This window comes from Drosophila montana, unplaced genomic scaffold (assembly GCF_035044405.1).
Source record: "Drosophila montana isolate Dmon_TW-CO22-7 unplaced genomic scaffold, ASM3504440v1 contig_3729_1, whole genome shotgun sequence".
NCBI lineage: Eukaryota > Metazoa > Arthropoda > Insecta > Diptera > Drosophilidae > Drosophila > Drosophila montana.
This window is the reverse complement of record NW_026998615.1, coordinates 202268-227006: the sequence shown is the minus strand read 5'-3', so window position 1 is coordinate 227006 and position 24739 is coordinate 202268. Positions and strand designations below refer to the sequence as shown.

Below are 24739 nucleotides of genomic sequence, written 5' to 3'. Positions count from 1 at the left end.
AGGAGGCCAAACCGTCAGAACGAATGCTTAAAACAAAATGTCAACGTTGGATAGTTGAGCAAGCAGAAAAAGAAAAACTTTCATATTCAACGAAATTCAAATACCCTTTGAGCGGTAGCTAGAGTTAATCGAATGCCAAGTGTGAATCTTAGACATAAAATGCATCGTTTTTAAAAAGTTTAAATATACTCTTTCTTACATTGCTTCATTCAATTTTTCTGCCTTTCGATCAGGTCCGGCAATTTTGTTTTGGCCGAGAATGTTCTAGACCACATATTAAATGACCAACATTTGCAACAATTTCTAAACATACATATAACGGCTTGAAATCGATTGAAAGACTGATAAAAGGATGTTAGTAGACACACACGGCACGATCCAATAGCGTATAGCATTTTATATTTAAATATTGCTTGGTAACAAATGTGATGGTAAAAAAAAAAACAACATTTGTGTAGATATAGGCGCGGAACACACGAGCGATCAACAAAGCAGACGCGCACAGACTAAATCCTTGAGTGGGCCCACAGCTACACTAATACAAATGCAACTGAGAGTGCACAGATAATTTAAGACTCGCGATCATACGATTTACACTGCTTGACGCTTCTGCCAGCACAATAAAGATACATATGCATGCGTGTCAACAGCAGTGGATAAATCAATTATCTACAATGTCCACTTTCTCTTTCAGCACCCTGATCCGTGTCATTGCGCTATATGCACCCCATTCCTTTCTTATTTACTTTTGTGAATTATGTTAAGAAAACTTTATTTGACATATTTCAATTAAAACAGAAAAAAAAATTTTTTTTTAATTAGTTGAACTTTGAAATAATCAGAAACTTTAAAGAATTGAAAGATTAGACAAATTACCCTTCTGCGATTCATGACAAATTCATGATACTCTCTGTTAGAGTATAAGTCAACTGCTCACAGCAGCATCTGTAATCAACAACATAAGCATAAAGTTAACAGAGAGCGACAAGTATACTGTACACACACACACACACTCTCACACACACCAATCCAAGCCAGTTTTTTAATGTTTGCTTGCAACGCATGAGGTCGTGGCTGCGCCTACCGACAAAGATATAACTAATAACATTAAGTAGTTAGTTGGCGCATAATTTGAATTATGACCACGTTCGTTGTCGCAGCCGGCACGTTGAGCTGTTGCCCCCACACAAATGCCACGCCCACACTCGAGTCCTGTCCAGCTAGATATTTAGCCCACACACACACATGAGTTTAATTTGATTATTGTTGTTGGCTACTTTGCACTATTTTGGCAGCTCGGCCATGTGGCTAAAACTGAATTGTGAAATATGATTCGCAAGCACGAAATGAGCAGCGAATCAAAAAATCGGCCAACAAATTATGCCGTGAAGGACGACTGCCCAAGGGTTGCGGCCTGAAAAACGTTGATACTGCAAAAAATATGCATCAAGGTCAACTGGCATGCTTTATAATCTATCTAAGTAAGGATATTTTTGCCTATATTTATCCAATTAAATACTCCACAAAAGTATAATAAATTTTTTCGACTTTAACTTAAAGCGCCTCTTGTTAGACGTTTGCGAATACCGCAGAATGCAGATTATAGAAAAACGCGAAACAGTGAATACATGCTAAAAGATTTATACGCTGAAATCCATCAAAGGGGCTATCAGCGAAATGCACAATGCTTGCAGACTCTTTAAATCTGTTTTTAATATACCAGAAATTGTTGTAAAAAAAACAAAAAAAACAATTTCAAATGTAGCAGTCAAATAGAACGAACAAATACAAATACAACAAGTAAGAGGTTCTAGTCGGGAGCTGCCGCTCGTTTGCTTTAGAAGTAATAAAGAAAAATTAAAATACAAAAAAAAACTGTTCCTTTTGCAGGGTTCGAACTTGCAACTAACCGCACCACTTGCCGCAGCCTCTACTCAAGAGCCACACTAATAATTGAGCTTTAATGAGAAAAAAACCAATTAAAATAGCAGCACAGAAAACAATACAATCGCAATTGCAATGCTGTTGATAGAATTCAAAGAAGACGCGCATGAATGTGTGTGTGTGTACATGTACACAGAAATTCGTGGAATTTGCGCAGCAACTATGCTGCTAACACGTGCGCACATAACTTTTGTGTTTCTTAACCGAACTTAATTAAATTTTAGACAGTACATCTTATTGTAGAATAGAATAAAGAATATTTATGTATTCTCAAAAATTCAATTGCATATAAATTGTGGCTTAAATTGATGGGTAATACAAGTTGGATAATTAACTTGATTTGTAGCTTTGTGGTGGTTGCGGGGAAGTGGCGATAGGTATAAAATGAAAGATACTTGATATATATATATATTATTCTTGAAGCTAAATGTCATGTTTGGTGACTCAAGCTCATATTATTTGCCAAAATTTCGATATTTTTTTTTATCGATTACTTGGAAACTGGGCAAGTTATCGAATATCGGAAACAAACTCGATCTGCATTCATACATTCATGTGCACAAATTCATCATACCCTGTTTACCCATTTTTAATGGGTTCAGGGTGTAAAAACATATTTTTTAATATATTTTTTGTAATACCCAATTTCACACAAATGATCTGTCCATCAAACCTGTCAACGAAAAACAACATTATTTCTTTTCGTTAATTGCAAAAACCTAAGTTGTAAGCCTATTTCATAAAAAATTGAATTTATTTTTTCATCGATTATCATAACTATTGATAACACTGACTCAGTCAACAGTCAATTTCATAATTTATATTTTTGCAGCACTAGTAATACAAGAAAAAACGGTAAATTCAAAATTTTAAATATTACCATTTATATCTTGCATTCTCTTAATATTAATTTTCAAGGACTTATGCAATATCTCACTTACTCAAATTATATTTACATGGCATTATATCATTTTCGCAGTGTTTGAAAATGCAGCTACACGTGCTTAAAGGTTGCCACGCTGCCAAAAAGGCCAAAGGTAAGTCAAGTTGGTGTCACACACACCTAACACATACCCCCACTCGACCTATGCTCTGCTCAACACTTAAAAAAACAGAATGGTGGGGAGCAGGGGGCGTAAAACATGTGCTGACAAACAACAAGAACCTGAACAAAGTTGTCTCAACAAATTCTGCAACACAACCTTCGCGTGAAAATATGGAGAAAACTTATGGCAAACAGAAAATTACCATTTGCATTTGTTGTTGTCCATTTTCTTTATTTTTTCACCCCCTCCCCCCCCCCCCCACTCCTAATTAAGTGACTGAAATTAGCGTAATTGCTTGTAAATTGAGGGTGGCATATCATATTACGTATACGCAATGTGCGGGTTGAGCTAGTTATAATTTGCAATTAATGCAGAGAAAAAAAGTAAAATCGATGCAAGAATTTTATTCGCGCTCTTTTGTGTGGGTAATTAACTTGTTGTAAGCCCAACTGGCATCTCGTATATAGATCCATATACTTTAAATACTATATATAATCACTTTTCGCATTGGCCTGTGGCTGCCACAGTTGCGGCTGTCATTATCATTTTTCACGCTGTCTTGTTGTGAACTTTTGTTTTTGTTGTTTTTCGCTGGTTGCTGGCTGTTGTGGTTATTGTTTTTTTCTTTTTTCTGTTGACATGCGGCAGCGTTAGCCGCCATCGCATTTATATAAAACATGTCCTTTCTAATATACATATATATTTATTTTGTTGGGTGTTTGGTTTTGCTTTGCACGTTTTCAAATTCAGTTGCTTATTAGGTTCTTTATTTATTTGTTATTTTGCATGCAAGTGGCTATTTTTTGATATTATATAAATATATACACTTTTAATATTATATTATCTTCATAATTTATGTTTTAATTTTATATGATAAATTAGGATAAATTAGGTTTATTTAGAATTAGATTTTATTGTATCAAATTTTAATTTGAAATGTTATAAAAATTTATTTTCAAATTTGTTTGAAATTTTGATTATTAATACATTTATAAACATTTATAATACTTATTTAAATACTTTTAGATGCCTCAAAAGGGCATTTAAAAACCTAAACACTTTTTGGACTTCGGTTTAAAACACACAACTACTGACTCCTTTAATAAGATATGTTGATAAACTAAAATTAACTTCCTGATAGGTTGGTTTTCGGTTCAAAACAATGAAATGCCTTTAGGTTCTTTGCGTCACCCTAGTTTACCAAAAACATTCACCTAGGTCTCCAGTTTGAACAACGATATCATTCGTATGTCGTTATATTCATAATGTGTTGATGTTTATATTAGTTTATAAATATTAAAACTTCAATTAATTTATGCTCAAGATTATTTTATATTTTTTTAAATATATTAATTATGTTTAATATTATTGATTCACTCTAGGCATTAATTATTATTATTTATACGTCTTAAGCGTTTATAAGTATTTATAAATTTAAATTTTTAGTTTAAAACATTAAAGTTTTAATCAAGTAATGGATTTATTTTTTAATTTAAGACTTATTAAATGCCTAATTGTTATAGGATTCGATTTAATTTAATATTGTTATTTCATTAATTTTCATTTTAATTAACAAATGAAGTTCTTTTAATTGGAATTCTCATTTGAATCTGTTATAGCTTATTATTTATATAAAATATATCTGTGATAAATTCTTTCATATTTGTGTTATCTTATATTTATATATTGGTTATTTATGTGTGATAAGTATTTTGTTTTATTTTCATAATAAATGCATAAAATATACTTTATAAATTTGCAGACCTTTTGTATTTGATTTAAAATGGACACATGACAATCATTTTTGCATATTTCTTTAAACCTATATATATTAATAATATATATAATTGTATTTTTATTGATTGAATGTCTTTGATTGTTGTTGTTTACAGTTGTCATTGGCCTGGAGGACCGAATGACATTTTACGATGTTGTCTGACAAAATTGCAGGCATTAGCTGTTTTTGTTGTTGTTGTTAAAATAAAATATATTAATTTGTACGTGTATTCGGGCTTGCCATACATTTGCACTGTAATTGAAGCAAAATTATTCAAAGGACTCGCATAGGCAGCCACATGAATTATTAACTAGCTTTGTTGTTGTTGTTGTAAGGCGATGTTGTTGTTGTTTTTTTATTTTTTATTTATTTGATACACAAAACTATATTCTAAGGCATTAAAACTGAATTGCGGATTTGCGAATTGCACTTGGAATTGCACTGAATTGAACAACTTGTAATTCGTTTAATATTTATGTTTTTATCATTGCGTACGAGTAGAAAAAACGTAGAAATTTATTATTGCTATTTAAATAATTTTTTAAGTATTTTTTTGTTGGGCAACGCGACGCGGCAGGCGAGAACACGGACCCAGCCTCGGAACAACACTTCTTGTGCTTAGTCCTGCTGCTGCTGGTCCTGACGCCGCGGCGACAACGGCGACGACAGCGAGACACGCGCGAGGTGCTACAACAAAAACACGACTGAGCCGTCCAACGGCCAGCAACGAATTACGAACACGAAATTGAAAGCGAAGACGAGGTCGCAGTCGTCGTCTGCACAGGTTGAACGAAATTGAAAGCCGTTACACGAAGTGGGTCGCTCGGTCGCAAAGCAGTCGTTTTGCAATGCAGTAGCAGTCGAGCAGTCGCGCGCTTTGTTTACATGTAACACACACCCACACATATATACACACCCACGCACAGTCGTCACTGTACCAGGTATCTAACGAGCGTTGAGCGACTCGTTAAAAGCTCATGCAGGCTCTCTCAGTCAGCTGTGTGCGTGTGTGTGTATGTGTGGGCGTTGCATGCGTGCGCTCAACAAGCCTGTCTCTCACACACACTCTCCCTCTCTCACTCTCTCTCGCTCTGTGCCCGATAAACAGCTGTTTGTGCTCTGCCCTAATTTGCTGGCATTGCTGAGGCCGTCTCTCTCCTAAAGCTTCAACTGCAATGAGCGCAATATATGTGTATGTGTGTGTGTCTGCGTGTTATCCTAGCTGACATTGTAAACATGACCGAAATGCATGTTCCCAAAGGTGCGTGCGTGTGTGTGTGCTTGTGCGTGTAAGTGTGGGCGTAAAGCCGCATTTGAAGTGTCCAGCGTCACATTCATTTGCATATTTGAGCACATTTTGGGAGAGCGCAAGAAAGAAAGGAAGAAAGTGGTTTTGGTCTCATGTGTAACGCAAAGATAAGTTCAGCTTAATTAAAGTTTCAGAAAGGAACAAATCGCTGCATAAATTATGACAATAACAGCGCGGGATGCTTATAGAACAACGGTTTATACGTCTTATAAACATCTTTTAGCAATTTACCAGCCTCACTGTGTTTTTGTTTTGTTATACCCTAGGAACAACCAAGACTGGATACGAAGGTAAAATCCCTATTATTTGTCGCAGGCAGTACACCTGTCGTAAATGACCCGATCGGAACACTAGATCATATTGCAGCCTTTTAGGATCAATCCTTCGAAAACATTTTGTTTTACAAATATTCCAACCAAGTCTAGCAATAATTAGCTCCCATAGTAACTAGAGGTAGATAAGCATATTGTTGCAAGGGTATTTAGTCTTCGATACCGCGAAAAAAGGTATTCTCTTATGCTGTTTAAGTATTTATTGTTTGTGTCCAATTAGATTTTGACAGCTTGGTTTCAAACTTTTGACATCCTTTGCTCCTCTTGAGCTTTAATATGCCAATATCCTTCGTTGGCTTTCTTCAGTAATTCATAAAATACCCTTGTTGTCAGTGTTGTTCTTGTTTCTGCCTTTTTACCTTCTTAAACTCTGTCCATTCAGAAAGAGAAATCTTCCAGCCAGTCTAGGTCCTCCTCGGGCAGCAGTTGCTTTAAATATTTAACTTCCTCGTTGTATTCGGCCTGCAAGGTATTGATATTGTTGGAATATGGTGGATAAGTCCGGGCTATTATAATTTCCCGTCTAGCAAGCTCTGCTATGCCGCGCTCATAGATAAAAACCTCATGCTCCTCATAAGCCTCCTTTATAATACGATCAATCTCTAGTCCAGCGAGTTCTTGAGCACTTTGCTCTTTTGGGGTTTGCCTTTTGGTGTTATCAATCACCACATTGGCAGCTGGTGTTGCCGACAGGTCAACTTCACAGTAAAACATTGTACAAAACTTAAAAAATTCAAAACTGAAGGGCTAGTGGAAAAGGGCACATATAAATCAAAGCATGCTCTGTTTTGATCAATCAGTTCGAGCCCAAAAAAATATATTTTCTGTTCCATAAAACGAGCCTTGAACCAAACCAAATGCAATGAAAAAGACAAACCTAAAATAACCCGAATTATCTTAAAAAAAAAAAGGAAGAGTGAAAATAAACCAATTTCGAGATTTTTGCAATCATTTTCTCATTTTTTAAAGTTAATTCTAAAAATTACAGAATTAATATTATTTTCATTTCTATATATAGATAAAATATAATAAATAAAGATAAATTCTAAATTATAATAAATGCATTTTCCATTTTATATAGGGAACGAACAACTGAAGGTTCGAACCATCCACAGAAGGCGAGGAAGCGGTTCGAACTGTGAGCTGAAGCAGCTACAATTTTTTTTCTGTTTATTTTAATTAACTCTCAAAATGTTTTGGGTATTGCATTATTTGGGCACACCTTCAGAAGTTTCTTTTTTGAGTTTGCTAAACTGATCTATTTTATGCTGAGCTTCCAGAAACCATTGCTGCTTCTTGGACTCATGTTCCAGGGCAGCCTGCCTGATGATCTTCGAGATCTCCTGACCAGCTAACTGCTGTGCCTTGTCCATAGTTAGCGGTTGCTGCAGTGGCTTGTAGCTGCTGGTTACCTCCACATAGGCGGCGGGTTCAAGGCAATACCATAAGTTGGCCAGTTTGTTTGGGGCAGCAAGAGCGTAGTTTTTTCTTTATGGCCTGATCGCGCAGTCAGCTGCCGCTGCTTATTGACTTGAAACTGAATTCAAAGCATTTCTCTTGATTCCATTGTGACCGTTTCCCCCCTCTAAAAGCAGTTGCTACGACTTAAGTCATCGCAATTTCCAGGCAAAACAAACAAATGATCCGATACGTGTATATATATATATATATGTGTGTGTGTGTGCAAATATGTTATAATAGTATAAACATTTGCCATAAACAGAAGCAAATGTGGCGCATCAACAAGTCGATTCGGTTCTCAACGCCAGCCACAGCCCGCATGCCCCTCTGTCGTCGTTCATTTCAATTTGTGTCAATTTTCAATAGACGATATATTATGGTTGCCCAACCACCCCTCACCCCTACAAGACATATCCACGAACGGCCAGGCCAAAATTCGTCGCATATATCTAAGACAGTTCATTAAAGGCTCAAGGGCTAATTGAGGATTGACCTGAGCGCTTAAAACAAGAGCTTTTCATCCCTTCTAAAGCTCTCACAACTTTATGCCTTGTTGGCTCATTGCTTTCGCTGAGCTTTCGGTAAAAAGCTCGCCGGTTGCCGTCCTGGCTAACTGCGTTTCACGTGTCAAATACTCGTTACTTTACGCTGCCCCTGGGACAATGGGTCAGGCATTGAGTTAGGGTAGTAAATTAGAATAAAATAGAAATATACATATATTCATTGAGTAATGAATAGAAGGAGAAGAAAAGTCACTCTAAGCTTTTATTACTACTTTATAACTCAAGCAAGCTACATTAGGTTGGTCTGCAAACGCAAAATCAAACACAAAAAAAACATGTTCATTTATCATAGGAAGCAACAAAAAATCACTTTCAAGACAACAACAGTGCGCATGATACCCTATTTTTGTTTCGTCGTCTGATTTGATCGCCTAGATGTTGAAGCATGTTCTCGACGACATAAGAAACTTAGTGGAAAGAAAAGGGACAAATAATCCCACCATGTTTGTTGCTGGCTGCTCTGTCGTTTCTACAAAGCACCACGTAGAAACAACAAAAACACAATTTGGGTACATGCAAAGCCGAGGCCCGGCTCCCAGTATTCAAATCAAAGGGTTAGACAGACAGCGTGTTAACATCACAAATTATGACGTCACATTTCAAAGAGTTTTATTTCTTGTCTTGAGTGGTATACTCCTACCTTTATTAGGTACATTTAAAAATTTTATCAATAGGGTCATAAATATTTATGAATTTATTGAAAAATGTAATAATTTGCTGTACGCAATGATCGCACATATAATAACACTTAGCCTGCCACGTTTTTAAATTCATATACTTGGCTTGGCAAAAGCATACACTGCCGCTCACTTGAATAGCGTCCCTTTTCTTGAAATGTGAAAATGCGTATAGCTCACTTAGTTGTTAAATTTGTTTTGCATTTTGTTTCTAAGACTTCTAATTTGGGAATTCGCCGGATTGTTAATAGACGAATCCACATGGCCATGGAAATAATATGAAAGGACAAAACGCATACATGCAGATTTGCACCAAAATGTGTGAGTTGAGACACGAGTACCAAAAACACGTCGAGGCGGGAAAAAATCTTTTGATCTATTTATTACTCAATGACGTTATCCAAGAAAGTTGGAATTTAGTCTGGATATTTGGTATATAACCACTTTTGAATCTCATCTCTAAGCTCTAAAGTTCTTCCAAAAGTACAAAATTAAATACAAAAGTTATTTGATAATACAAAATTCCACAAGAAGATGAGTATCTGTCAGATGGTGGCTCTTGACTAAAACGTGTTTAAAAGTATCTCATGAAAATGTGATTCATATTATAACATGCTACAACGTGTTAATATAAAATCTAAATTTTTTTAGATATTCATAAATTCTTTCAAGAAAATTCCAAAAAAAAAAAATAAAGTGTAAATTTAGCTGGAGAAAATGTGCAAGGCATGCATCGTGGCTTTTTCGAGATTTTATTTAAGTTACCTAACTGGTAATAAGTTAATTAACTTGAACATTTTTTTGAAGACGTTCTGAGGGCCAATAATCGTTTATGGTAATACGCGTGCTACATGGATTTTTGCCTCGTAACTGTAATTATTTGCCGGAACCATCAATTGTCAGTTGTCAAAACTTAAATGGCCTAGACAACATGTTGGTAAATATGATTTCCCCTTAGATGCGAGTGAATTAAATAAAGAAACAAACTGGCTATATATATAGAGCTAATCAAGGCTAAAGGCTTTGTTCTTATTGATTGGTAAGCTTCGTATCAGTCAGTCAACCAGGTGGGCGGGCCTAATTTACACTACTAAATAAATGATGGTTTGTTTTCATTACTATGCAGCTAAAGGTCTGCCCAGTGGCCCAAAGGCGGTGAGGAAAGCGGCGTGCGGGTGTCATTGTGGGAAAACAAAAGGCGACACCTATTCAATTCGGCGGCATTATTATTAAAAATTCAGTTTAGGTTTGAGAAAGACCAAAAAAAAACGAACGTTAGTATTTACTGTGGCAAGTGTAATAAAACCGAAACGCTGCTATAATCGAACGCAAGCAAATCACGAACAACACAAATCAATTATTCAATTGGTCAATCAAACACACTTTGACAATATATATTTGAGCAACAACAATTGAAGAAACAGAATTTGGTAGAAAAAATCAATGAAATTCTATTTAAGAACTTTAATCAAATATACGAGAAAACAAATTTAATATTTGCAACAATCAATCAATCAGAGTCTAAAAGAGTTACGACTTAGCAAATTTATTATGTACTATATAACTATATATAAATATACCTTAAAGTCTGATAAAATTAGTAGAGTTTAATATTTTATTTTACTTTTATTACTTTCCAGTTTAACAATAACTCTTCATTTTTGGTTTAGCTTTAGGAGGAGCTCTAGGGAAAACTACATACGCAAATGAAAATTCTGACCAGCAACAGAAAAAATGAAACAGTAAGAAAAAAGTAGGGAAAATAAATATGGTAAAAACAACAATTCAAGTCTGTGTACAATGAGCCGAATAAAGTTGGCGCCGGCCAAAAAAAAAACGAAGGAAAACGGAAAAGAAATGCGAAATATGAAAAAGAAAAAGAAAACTAGATAAACAGGCGCATGGGTGGGTGTAGGGATTTTTTTGAGGGTGTTAAGATATAAGTTGTATAGCCAGAACTAAATTGGTTTTAAATGCAGCAATTGTTGGCAAATGTTTAATTTTGACTTTGTCACATCTATAGTTGAGGCGCATTTGTGATTGCAACTTGTTGAACTTACTTTTGCATTGCTGCTGTCGCCGGCCTGCAGCTCCAGCTGGGGCATGGACGTGGCCAGCTGCTGCAGCTGCGGCTGATCCATGTCTCTGTTGTAGTAGTCCGCCAGGCTGGGCACCAGCAGCACGCCCACCTTATTGCGCGCCACCTGCTGATGCGTGCGCCGATGGCGCGCCGGCAGCATCATGCGATGCGCCACCAAAGCCATGCCTTGCCACACACAAAACACACAGTTACACCACGCAAATCGAAAATCAAATTCAAGCAAACCAATAACCGACCGCGTCGTTGGCCGCTGTTTTGATCGCAGAAAACTCTCGCCGCCAACTGAAAGGCGTCGCGTCGGAAAATCAAGCAAGCGACAGCGAAACGCACCGGAAAAGGCAGTCCAAAAAACAAAATGTCCATGTAGAAGCCATTTCGCTCTAGCACACACATGCAAACGCGCTCACTATCTCTCATGCTCTTCGGCGCTGTGCGTATGTGTGTGTGTGTATATGTACTAAGCTCTGCATGTTTGATAAGCATGTTGTTGTTGTTGTTTTAACGTTAATATTAATGTCCGACGCGACTGTCTGCCAGCTGTGTCTGTACCTCTGTGTCTGTGTGTGTGTGTGTGTCTCTGTGTGTGTGTATGTGCCGGCGACAGTGTGTTTGTATTAGTTTTACCAAAACGTGCGCATTTCATAAAAAAACACAACAACGAAAAACAAATAAAAATGCTTGTCAAGAGTGCCGGCTTACAGATACCCTGTACCCAAACAAACAACCCAGAGCTATAAAAAATCATTCCTAAATAACTTATGATTAAATAGCTCTTTATATAAAACAGACAGGCTGACTGACTGGTGATCAAAGCACAGCCCGAACCGTAAGAGCTAGGAAGCTAAAATTTTCACAGTGATAAAGGTGCACGTTAAGACAGGGTTTCGGGGAATTCCACCCGCATGTGTTGATGAATCCCATTAAAACCCATTTTCAATGATCTTTGTTCAAATTCATTTGAGGGGTGTTTCACACTTTTCCATCTCCTTGGTGGAAATTGGGGGTCAGAATCGAAGCTTCCACGTTAGAAATGCGGCTCAAAGATTTTTTGGGCTAGCTTTTAAGTTTTGTCTGCTTTGCATCCAACTTACTTTCAAAGCTCTACAGCGAATTGGGAAATTTCACTCACAACAGTGGAAAGGTTATATCTAAAATTGTTAGCACAAAAGGTTCCACGGGCAAGGCCGGACTATACCCTCATATAAACACTTTTGGTTCAGTATTGTGGTAATAGAATTAGCTATAAATAAAATATTTTTTAGCTGTGACAGCTACCCGATAATCTCTAGCACTAAAAATGAGAATAAAAAAAACTTAATTTAAATCGGAGCTGATTAACCAAACTATATTCCAACTTTAAATCAATGGAAGCATACAAGCAGAGGCAGAGTTGGATAGATCACCGTATATCACACAGCTGATATAGAATATATGTATATATTTACTTTATGTGCTCGCATATGTTTTCTCTCAACAGTTAAATGCGCCGTACCAATATACCCTCTTTGGGCCAATTTCAATGAATAGAGGGCAAGCAAAATATACAAGCAGATAAACGTAAAGCAAAGCAAATATAATATCCGCTGTTAAAATAAAATTATGAAACACAAAAATGACAGAAGTTTGAGCAATATAAAAAAAATGTACAGCAAAGATGCGACTTGAAGTTGCCCTATTAAATCGACCAAGATCCCACGAATATACTTGTATGTAATGATTTATAATTTTAACGTACTTGTTTTTAAACCCAGACAGCGAGACAAGAAATTATGCACACACACATAAATATATAAATGGACTACTTTGAAACTACATTTACACCTATGTATTTGGATTATCCGCAATCGATGTTTTAATTTACACTTTAAATAAATCTTTGGGAATAGGTTTATCGAAGGAATAAGTTATAGAGGTGGATTTTGCATAAACACTTAAAGTTTTATTTATTAATTCCCTCATTTTTCACCAAGGATAATGAATTTCCCGATTGGTGTAAAACACGACTCATATAAATTATCACTAAGATCTTTAAAAGTCAGTTTAAGGCCGATCAGATAAAGAACAAAAAGGTTCCTTACAAAGACAATTTTCCATTTTTACATAAGCCAGATGCAATAAAGAGTTCTGATTCGAAGATCATATATCTTTCATTATATACAAGATGCATCAGATAAGTGAGACAAATCATCATTTTAACAATCTGGAAAATCTTGATAAGAAATACTCCCTTACACAAAATCCAAATGTTTCATTATTATGTTGGGGCCTGTTCAAGAATCTGTTGCGAATCCCATTTTAGATTGATTACACACAATGAATATATACCCAAAGCTAATGCTGATTGCATTTGTAGCTGCGACAGTGGAAAAAAGATGAGATTATAGAGGAAGCTTTCGTGAAGCGACCATTAGCAACTTTTGGAAATTGAACACGAACTAAGCTATATCATACTGGAAAAAGTTCGAAATGTATTTGTTCCCAAAAATAAAATTGCTCTTCAATTAGATGCTCTTAGAATAACATCTGTCAGGATGAGGTTTTTCAATTAAACAATCAGATTCATGCTGAAACATCAAGCTTAAGATCTCAAACTAAATCAAAGCCAGACAATATCAATCGATGAGAGGAGAAACTATCTGAACTTGACGTAATATCAGACAAGCTTTTTGTAATCCTTGAAGCGATTACCATGTTGGATATAACTTTATCGCGAAAGCAGGAATTATATATTTCTGACGAGTATAGAGATTTTACTCCAATTGCAAGATAAACTCCTTTTCTTATTGGGTAAAGTGAAAAGGACTTTGAAATAAAATCATTGGGTGAATCTTCCGGAACTCTTAGTTATATGTTTTTGAGAAACCTCAATGCAAAATTCTCAACACGCGACATCCTCGCAAGCAAAAATAGTAATTTTAATAAAATTATTCAAAATACTATTTATACTTTAAAAACTTTGTTTTATTTGTAGATTTTCAAATGAAGATCACAATAAATATCGATAGGGTGAAAATTCGAAAAAAAACGTAACTGAACTGTTTAAAATAAAAATAAAAAACCAATCAAGTTTAAGCTAACTTTATACTGCGTTTTCTATTGATATTTTCAATGCTTATAATGTTCTTACGTTGTGTATTTTATTCGAAACCTTTAATACAGGTTTATTAAATCAAATTTATGCTCTTGATCAATACCTATCGATTTTAGATGAGTTATTGATCATTTAAACTTGTTTTGGCTCAGATCTGACGCAACCAAAAGCCTCGTTTAATCATGTACATTAAATTTTGTGCTCTAAACAACACTATTTTCTGTTGTCTTACAGCACTACAAAAGTCGAACCAATGGGTGAACAGGTTTTGAAACGCTTTATAAATGTACCCAGAGTCTAGGATAGTGTATCTTTTATTTTGGTAACTGCTTAGCTCAGGCCGACAATTATAATTCGAGTCATGTGAACACGCAATCACACATGTGTATAAAAGTACGGAATGTATGTGTAAACACAACAGCAATGTCAGCTTCTAGCCTGTCCTCTCCATAGCACTTCTACGACTAAGCTCCTTGCTAACCAAGTTGCTTACCTGACCTTAACCAGTTGGCAACAGCAACAACCAAAACATATTTATACGAAACACGAACCGGAAATAGACGAGTGTTCATTTTGTTTTACTTTTACTCAACTAACTGTATCTGTCATGGCATTAACGTTTGTTATTGGAGTTGGCAACTTTGTTTTTGAATCGGTAAGTGAATCATTTTAATCATTCAGGGATTTAGTTATTCATGAGCGATACCTTGCATTTACTTGTTTTAACTAACTAACCGAATAAAGTACGAAATTTAAAAACTACTGAAAAATAGAATTTCCTACACTAAACAGTTAATTAATTCATTTTAATTAAACTTATTTTGATGGTTGACTACGTTATTATTACGTTTGACTACATAAAATTAAATGCCCAAATCACGCATACGCCATGGAGCACACTGCATTTGAAGTCAAATAATTGGATCACTTAACAATTTATTGGATCGAAATATGTGTGCGAGAATTCGATTTACATTTATTTGCGTATTTGGGCAGCTGGTGAAATCAAACGCACAAAATAAGTGAAAACGGAAACACCCTCGAATAACGATGAGAGGTTAATAAAAAAATTGGTTCAATAATGAAATTGAAAAAGAATTAAATATATGTATCTATAATCTAGTTAAAACAAAATTTACTTTTGTTTCGGTACTCCATTGAGAACTTTGCAGTTGTAACGATGTTGAGTATAAGGATTATATATTGAAACATTTTTTGTTACTTACCTTAGGACATGTTTAACGCTGAGCAGGCTACACCATAAGCATGACGTCATTACAGTGAGCACACATATGTATAGGCTGTTAGATATATAGATTGGTCGGGCGGTGTAATCTGGGAGATATCTAACGGTTCTTGAGAAAACGCAACATTTTGTTGGTGTTTTTTTTCTTTGTTTTTTGTTGTACGTGCATAAATTATATGAGAACTGGTGCGTTGTGATGGCTGAAAAAAAAATTCGCATAGAAAAAAAGGGAGAGATAGGGTAAGAGATTAGCACAAACCAAATACAGTTTTTAACTTTAAGCCTGATAACACGTATGCTCCATTGCTTAGTTGAAAAGAGCGCTGACAACTTGTCGCTATTTGTTAAAGCTAAGATGAAAGAGAGTAAAGGACGGAAGAATATTTAAAACACAAAAACCACAGCACTCCCGCCTCACCAAACCCGCAGTTGCGCAGTCATTTTGACTGCAGGCAGCAGCTCATAAATCAAAATGACCCAAAGCGACATACACACACACACAGCAAAAGAGAGTCAATATCTATAAATATTTCAAATACAGACAGAGGAACCTAATTATGTTACACAAGTAAATGCGTAATTAATGATTTTATATATTTCAACCGTACATTTTAGAATTTTTCTGTAATAGACAATCAATATATATTTATATGTTTTGAATTTATTTTTTTCTCATATAAAACCAAATGTTTTGAATTTTGGCGCCAATTACACAAGCTAAGAGCTACACAACTGTGCATCGTAGCATTTAGCTTAAGAGCGGCTGCACACATTTCTGAGCTGATGCAATCGATAGGAACTATCGATACAAACTATCGTTAGGGCTGCTTATTTGCTTGCATAGAGCTCGTGCGCGTGCACGAAACTCACAAAATATACAAATAATTCGCTGTGTTGCTTCTTAGTTTTCATTAAAAAAATATAATATACCAATATGTAAATAAAGAGCGAAAAAAGAGAGAACCAGTGATAACGAGTATAAAGTTTGTTTTATATTAACTGCAAGCAAAAGTATGAAGTGCGTACCCGACACATAAAATTAGCTGGTCAAAGTCTGTGGCAAAAGGGAAACACATAAAAATTATGTCGCCCATGTCCAATGCCAATCCAATGGCAGCAACTGAATTAAGTCCATTTGTTTATTGGTCCCAAACAAAGGATACGTTGTTGCTAAAGGTGGATCTGAAAGATGCGCAGGTGAGTCGTTGCACATTTTGCACATTTCGAAAAATCAATAATAAGCGATGGGCAACCGGCATTCAATTTATTTTTAGGGAGTCATTGCAGAATTTACGCCTACAACGATATCGTTTGGTGCCAATGGCCATGGAGCACGCGGCCGGAATGCGTACAAGTTTCAGATGCGTTTCTATCAGCCCATCGATGATGAGACGGCCACATTTACGGTTACCGATCATAAGATCGAGCTGCTCATCCGTAAAGTAGAGCCTGCCTGGTGGGTGCGACTGGTGGCGACGCCGCAGAAGCCGCACTGGCTGCGCGTTGACTTTGACCGCTGGCGCACTGAGGATGATGCAGAGCTAAGTGAGCCGGCGCGTGACGTGCGCGAGGATTATGTGGAGGAGTATAACAACCTGCAGAAGCAGGAAATTGGCTATGTGCGAGGTAAGAAGGACTACTCCCAACCGTTTCCTCAATTTAACAACTTTTACCCCTTTCACAGAGAATGCCAAGAAGGTTTACTTGATCATCTATAACTTGGCCATGTTTGTGGGCTATCTGCACATACTCATCATCATGGGTGTGCTCTATATGCGGGACGGACCCGGCAGCATTAAGCATACGTATGAGTATGTGGGCACATCGTTCAAATTTGTGCAGCTCATGCAATATATGGAGGTAATGCATCCACTTTTTGGCTATACCAAAGGCAGTCCGCTGGTGCCCTTCTTTCAAATCTCTGGACGCAATTTCGTTCTGTTCCTTATGATCGAAATGGAGCCGCGCATGCATGCAAAGCCGGTAGTCTTCTATGTATTCATTATATGGTCGCTTGTGGAGCTGGTGCGGTGAGTGATGCATTTGAATTCAAAATAGAATAGCATAACAGCTATTATTCTGCATTTAGCTATCCCTACTATGTCAGCCAGCTGCTTAAGCGGGAGAACGGTTTGCTCACCTGGCTGCGCTATACCATCTGGATACCTCTCTATCCCATGGGCATCGTGTGTGAGGGCGTTATTCTGCTGCGCAGCATACCCTATATTGAGGAGACGAAACGCTTTTGCGTTGACATGCCCAACAAATGGAATTCAACCTTCGACATGGTACTATTTGTAAAAGTCTATCTGCTGCTACTCGCTCTGCCTGGCAGCTATCTGGTCATGTCTCACATGTCCAAGCTGCGCGCCAAGAAACTGGGACGCGGTCGCGCCAAGCCGAAAATTAATTAAGAACTCATTTCAAATTTCTTAGCTTTAAGATTCACGAATTTTTATATTTTTTTTATTTTATTTCCCAACAGAATGTTAAGTAAATGTTTTTTACTTGTGCTCTATTGTTTAGAACAGAGTTGTGTCAAAGATTTTAGCCACAGGTTCAGATTTATATTAAATAAATATAAACCTATTGGTACTATCAGTTAATATAGATATCAATCGCACGGCCAAAGATTTTCACTCGCACATAAATTAACATAATTTTAAAACAATGAAAAATCAATAAAAAGAAAATCGAATTGACTATTATTTAAATGAAAACTTTTCTATTTCCGTCTAGTTCAAATAAAGTTTATCGGCCGCATTGAAGAATGTTTCTAAAACAACTCTTAGTTAAAAATTGTATACTATATTAAAACTTGCTGTGCTTTTATGCTTGAATTTTGTCGAATTTTTTTTGATGCGTTTCAACAATTTGTATACATTTTTGAAAAGAATAAATTATATCTACAAAGTAATAACCCACATGGCTAACATAGCCTTCCATACTATTCTAAGATTAAAAGCTGGAATCTAACTTTTGAATTGGCAGTCACTTAGACAACACCTGTCCCTGACTGACGGATTTGTGGCTGACCAACTGATTCATAATCAGCGTATAGCAAGCCGTAAGAGATAGAATGTGATGTTTGTATAAAATTGTATTATATTTATATCCAAACTTTGTGACCATGCCGTTCCGGTCTACAGCCTCCTTTCTAAGCCAACTAAAATTCATAAAATGGAGGTTAATTTTGCCTTAACGCAGGCAGACATAACGATTACTTTATCCAGACACAGAGCATATTATATTTTTTATTATTTTTAAGTAACGCTCTTTACTGTATAACGAATTTTAATATGATTGATAATAACTCATAAACAATAGAAATTAAAGCTATTCGTTATGTGGATTAGGCTTGCATGATATGTTATATATTAAAAAAGGCACATACCAACAGATCACGTGCATTCAGCTTTAACATCCTGTCAAGCATGGTTCTGGTGTTCTTCTTGTCAATGTCCTTTGTGACTGGCTTATTCAATTTGAGCCCAAGCGACCCACTCGAAATGTTAACTAACATTGGTTGGTAACTGGTGCCGACTATGACGCTTTTGTGCCACACTGCGGACACAAATACTTCTTATTTGTGGCTCATTACAGGTGGGTGGGTGGTTGGTGGATGAGCCGTCAATAATGGATGAGCACGTATGTATTTTGGGGTGTCTTCAATAAATTGCGTTTTTTTTTTAAGGTGTCAATCAATTTTGTGTCGTTTTGCTGCTTATTTTCGTGCTAAGGTGCAACGAATTTCGGCCACTGACACCGAAGATAAATGCCAGACACTGGCGCTATTAATTGGCTGAGTGCTCTTGCCACCAACCACAACCGACCACCGGCAACAGCAGCACCAGCACTACCATCGCATGCCAACGACAGTTGCCCACATAAATTCACGTTGCAAATTTATCCGCGAAAAAGAAGAAGTTCGAACGAAGCAAATGGCTACAGTTACCGACGGCACGATACACTGTTCTCAGTCTTTTAACGTGGCGCTGCGTGGGTGGGGCAAAATTGGGTTTACTTCCAAATTTCAAGAAAACAATAAGACAATTAAATTTTGTTTTCTTGAAAAGGACACAAAATTTGATATGTGTACTGGAAATGGTACATATAAAATTTTTGCTTGCTTTAAAATGAGCTTGAAGAATAAATATCATAAAAAAAAAATCAATTGACCTCTAGCTAATGTAGGTTTTGCATTGAATTTTGAGCATTATCATAGTGGGATGAAAATCTTCATACCAAAACGTGTAGCTGGGCTTAATGAAAGACTTTATGCAAAAAAGGCCGGCAGAATGAAATTGTACAAAACAAATATGCTGTATTGCATTGCGGGAAACAGAGTGTTCAGCAAGGCACGTAAACAGCACTGGCCCAAAAATGAATAATTTAATGCAATTTTCAGGCGCATCCAACACGTCGAAACCGGAAACCGGAAACTAAAAACCAAAAACCGTATACAGCCCAACGGAACCGTACTGAACTGCAGCGGGGTTAACGCACAACTAATCACTTGGGTCTGCAGCCAGGAGCGAGGTGCCTGGCGAGGTGTCTGACCAGGACCTTGGCCACCCAAAATGAGTTTTTGATTAATGTGCCGCAGAGCGGGTGGCGGGCGATAAGAGGAGTTGTGTGTGTGTGTCTGTGTGTGTGTATGTGAGACGATTGATTTTTCTCCCCTGCCGAAAAGTAAGTGCTACATTTTCTGCAGGCAAAGACAAATGCGTGAACATTTTCCACATAACAGCTGGCGGGAACTTAGAGTGGAACAAGTGCAGCCTACAGCAGAGCCTTATTGAAATTTGGATCAACCTTGCCGGCCGTAACGTAATTCTGCAATAGGATATGGTAATTGGCAAGTTTTGAAGGACAAGCAATCAATGCAAAGGACGAATCGCCGCGACTTTAATGAAGGCACTGCTAGAAGGAAGGACACGAAGAGCAGCAGCTTAGTATAGGTTTTTTAATCAGGTTGCGCTATAAATAATTATAGATATGTTTGCACTAACAGCTAATTAGGCTGCCCATGGGTAAACTAAGTTACTTAAACTCTGACTAAGCAATGTCGATTAACTTTCAACATTTTTTTGTAGACTTTATGGAAAGTCCTCAACAGGATTGTCATAGTTTGTACTGTCAAATATACTAGGCCACGGAGTTCCGGGTTTGAGCCATGACTTTTTTATTGCGAAGGTTCAAGACCTGGAATTTTCAAATTTAATATGCATAAACGGCTTGTTATGCTTTTAACTTTAGTTTAGTTTCAATATTTATTGCAGATCACATATCAAGATTGTGTCAATTATTTATTCGGTCTGATCATCATTTGAACAAACTTAAGAGGTCTAAAATGCCAAGTTCTCCACTCGATGGCTTTTCAATTCTCAATATTCTGCTTAATATATTGGCCATTGAGATTACTAAAATGCACAACATTAAGAACTAATTTAAATTAAAAGAATCTTTGAATAGTTTACCAGATATAACAACCACTATGGAACCACCAGCCAGATTGATAAATTACAACACAATTCGATTGCCCGTCATCGGGTCGATCGGGTGTGGAGAATTCACAGTTTTTGTGCGGCAACAATGCATCACCCGCATTTCCTGAATATTCGCCAAGACCCTCTATCTTATACGATTCATGCTCGATGCCTATGACAAAGTAATTGTAATGTGCATATCGCGTTACATTATGAAAATCCTCGAGATGTATATACATCAGATGCAATATCTCCAAGCCCATAAAGAATTCGCCACGCAAATCTTCAAACCCGGCGCGATAATCTTGCCAGTTACGATTGAAGTTTTCACTGCCATCTTGACGACGTTGCACCACAGTCCAACCGGAACCAGCCAGAGTCGAATCACAGAGCAGTGGAAAAGGCGCCAAGCCAGGCACTTTTAACAAATATATATATCATTTGAATTGCCTAGACAATTGCTGGCCAGATATTTATCAGTAGGAAAATTCAGTTTTGATATAGTTTCCAGGTTTTTTACAAGCTTTCCCAGCTTATCGTCATTATCCTTAGAATGTAGACGATTTTCTGTACTAATCAATTCAAGGTAATTATTATTCTTATAGAGAACTTCGGATTGTACTGCCTGACCATTTAAGGACTTATCCAGAGATTCTGTATTCTTTTCGAGTTTATGGCGTTCGATCTGAGCCTTTAGCTCTTTTAGTTGTCTATTTTTATAATTTAGCAACTCCTCTGTGATTGCGGCATTCTTTCTATGGATATTATTCAGTTCAAGTTGCATTTCCAATTGCATTTGCTTATCCCTAATCGTTTCTTCCATATGTCTTACGCTTATATTAAGTACGTGGACTTTTTCTAGCAACTCGACATACTGTTGTTCCTTCATTTGCACCGAAGCAGCATATTGCAGCAGATGTTTCACTATTTTATAGCAATACGCATTGCACTGTTCATCTTTAAGCTGATTGTTCAAACAGAACTTTGAATTTTGATTAGATTTCTATGTAATTAAATTTTATTAAATGTTTGCGCTTACGGTCTGTTGTTCCTTTCCAAAATATGCTGTTTGTTCACTTGATACCACAAGCACGCATATAAAATATTATAAAATATTTTCATATTTTTAAATAAAAATTGCTTTTAGCTCTGCCTTTAGTTCTGCCAAACAACTTCTAATTTAATTTAACGCTAAGCTTCAGCATTACATTTCAATTTTCGCATTTTGTTATCAAATTTATTTTGCTGGCAGTGTCATGAGACACTTCCTCTGTTATCAGTTGAACTATTCAGAGCTCAAATTACTTAATTGCATTAAAATATAGCAAGTTCTAAATGTTAAAGGTAGAGAACAGGTGGGCAACTCGCCAAATTATTTAATCGAAGCAAAGCTGTAAACTTGGTTAGACATCAGACAGCAATTTGCAGCAATTTAAGCCAAATTGCAAAATTGAACATTGCGCAGGGTATGCTAGTCAATAGAATTCGACAGCAATATTCTGTTACTCAAATAAATATAAATATAAATCAAACTTGGGTACAAGAAACAATAATGTGCTCAGATGCACAGATATGGCTATATAACAAGAAAATAGATGTCTTTATAGAATCAAATTATACACTTGAGTAACTTTAAGAAGCCAATAAGAAAATCATGTATAATTGCAATAGTATTCGCTTTATGATACCCACTTCAGCTACTCTCTAGGGTATATAGGGTATATAATTACAGCCCAAATTTACCATTGAAAGAGCAATTAGCCAAACTAGCTGCAATTATTTCTAATTTCAGTATTAAATTAAAGGCAAATACTTTAAAACGTAAATAGAAAGCAACTTGATTAGATTTATGAAATTTTATGTGAATTACAAACAAATCCGGCTAAGAAATTTAAGCCAAGCCCATAGCATTTCGGTCCCGTGGATTTGTTTGTAACACACAGAAAAGTCCTTCGAAATGCGATTGAGATCCACAATCGAATGTAATGCAACTGCAGCTGACATGCAGTTGCAATTGTCAGCAAATAATGTTGAATGGTATCGAGTATATGTACTCATAGTACTCATATACGCGCATATAATACTCGTTTATTATAATTTGTGTCTAGCTAGTTGAATGTCTCAAATGACGCGCTGTCTATGCCCTTCTATGAGTAACAAATAAATGGAGAGAACTGACAGCAGCCACCCACACACCCACACACACGCCCTTACACACACACACACACAAATGTATATAGACAAACTTATAATGTTCGGCTTAAACCTCTTGTGTGTTATGCATCTAAGTTTTATGCTGCATACTTGAGGTTTGGCAGTTTATTGGAAACTGTTTTGGGGTAACAGCTACAGTCTTGCAAATAGTATACGCCCGGGCAGGCCACGTACGACCGTCCACCGGGTTAAAGGGTTGGGTGAGCTGAAAGGGCCAAAAGCTGCAGCAGCTACAAACTGATTTTTATAGTTGCCGCTTCGAAAACTATGATAAATGAAGAACAGCTGCAAACAGATGTTTCTGATAACTACGCCGGAGCAGCAGAAGGTATAGGTTCAAAGCCTCTTATATATACATATATATATATATATATATATATATATATATACATATGTATATGAAAAATGAGCTGAAATGATTGTACGCGGCAGCTGCTTGGTGTGAGCTCAGCAATCAATTTCCATTAGTTTCTCCCGAGTCGTTGGGCTTTGGTTGAAGCAAAAGAAAAAATGTTTCAACTTTAATAAAATGCAAGCAATTTTGAAATTTGTATAGAATCGAGTAGATACGAATCCCTTGTAACTTGATATCAAATATTCATATTGAGAAATATACCCTGAACCCATGGAAAATGGGTAAAAAGGGTATAATGTTGGCGATAGCTATAAAGTGATATCAAGAAGAATTTGGTGATAACTTTCGCGATTTGCTCAAAAATATGATTTCGAAATCGATTTTCATGGGCACCTACATTAAAAATTTCAAGTCTCTGGCTCTTATGGGTTTTGAGATCCTTGAGTTCATACATACGGACGGACGGACAAGGCAAGGTCGACTCGGCTATTGATGCTGATCAAGAATATATTATTTATGAGGTCTTCTTCTCCTTCTTACCCATTTTGAATAGGTTCAGGGTATACAAATTCATATCAAATGCATTTTGTTTTTTTGGTGTTAAAAATGTAAGCTCTGAACTTAAAAGATTTGTCTGCGCTGAATGGCATTTGCTTTATGACACTTTAAACGCCCACGAAATGTTGGCCGGCGGGCGGCCAATGAATCTTCCAGACCCACTTGAACTCACACGCACACACACACACACACTTGCAATGAAAGTTGATGCCCAAAAGGCCAAGCAATTGTAGCCAAAAGGGCTGACAGCGTAAAAGCGAGACTTGGCAAAATGTGTGTTTTTTTTCAAATTTTTTTCCTATATTCACTGGCTGCTTGAAAATTGGCTGCCACTAGCGCTGGGCTGGTGGTGGCCCTTTCTCTCTATTCTGCCAGTCTGTCCCCAATCTCTGTCCTCGACTCTTTGAAGGCAACCAACATTACTGAAGTGGATAATTAGAGTCTGACCTTGGCGCTAGGCAAGTTTTGGGAGCATGTGGCTGAATAAATATTTAAGTTAGTTTATTGAACGGAAAGCAGTCAGAGACTAAAGAGATGTTGAGTTCGATGACAATATAAAGTGGCCAATTAGGAATA

At 36.6% G+C, this 24739-nt stretch overlaps 1 protein-coding gene across 1 annotated transcript; it reads left to right on the top strand.

Annotated features, from left to right (window-relative positions):
• Positions 1-16422: 16422 nt before the first annotated feature.
• Hacd2 (3-hydroxyacyl-CoA dehydratase 2) lies at positions 16423-18153 on the top strand. The gene is made up of 4 exons (XM_064693059.1): positions 16423-16744; positions 16822-17173; positions 17232-17577; positions 17637-18153. Exons 1-4 carry the CDS (start codon positions 16631-16633, stop codon positions 17959-17961), a joined length of 1137 nt encoding a protein of 378 aa, XP_064549129.1. The 5' UTR covers positions 16423-16630; the 3' UTR covers positions 17962-18153.
• The last annotated feature ends 6586 nt before the right edge of the window (positions 18154-24739 follow it).

Excerpts from the sequence above, each read along its gene's own strand:
- Hacd2 (XM_064693059.1), top strand. The coding sequence starts at position 16,631 with ATGTCGCCCATGTCCAATGCCAATCCAATGGCAGCAACTGAATTAAGT. Across the intron at positions 17,174-17,231 it reads GGAAATTGGCTATGTGCGAG|AGAATGCCAAGAAGGTTTAC; the intron begins GTAAGAAGGACT and ends CCCCTTTCACAG. Across the intron at positions 17,578-17,636 it reads TCGCTTGTGGAGCTGGTGCG|CTATCCCTACTATGTCAGCC; the intron begins GTGAGTGATGCA and ends TTCTGCATTTAG.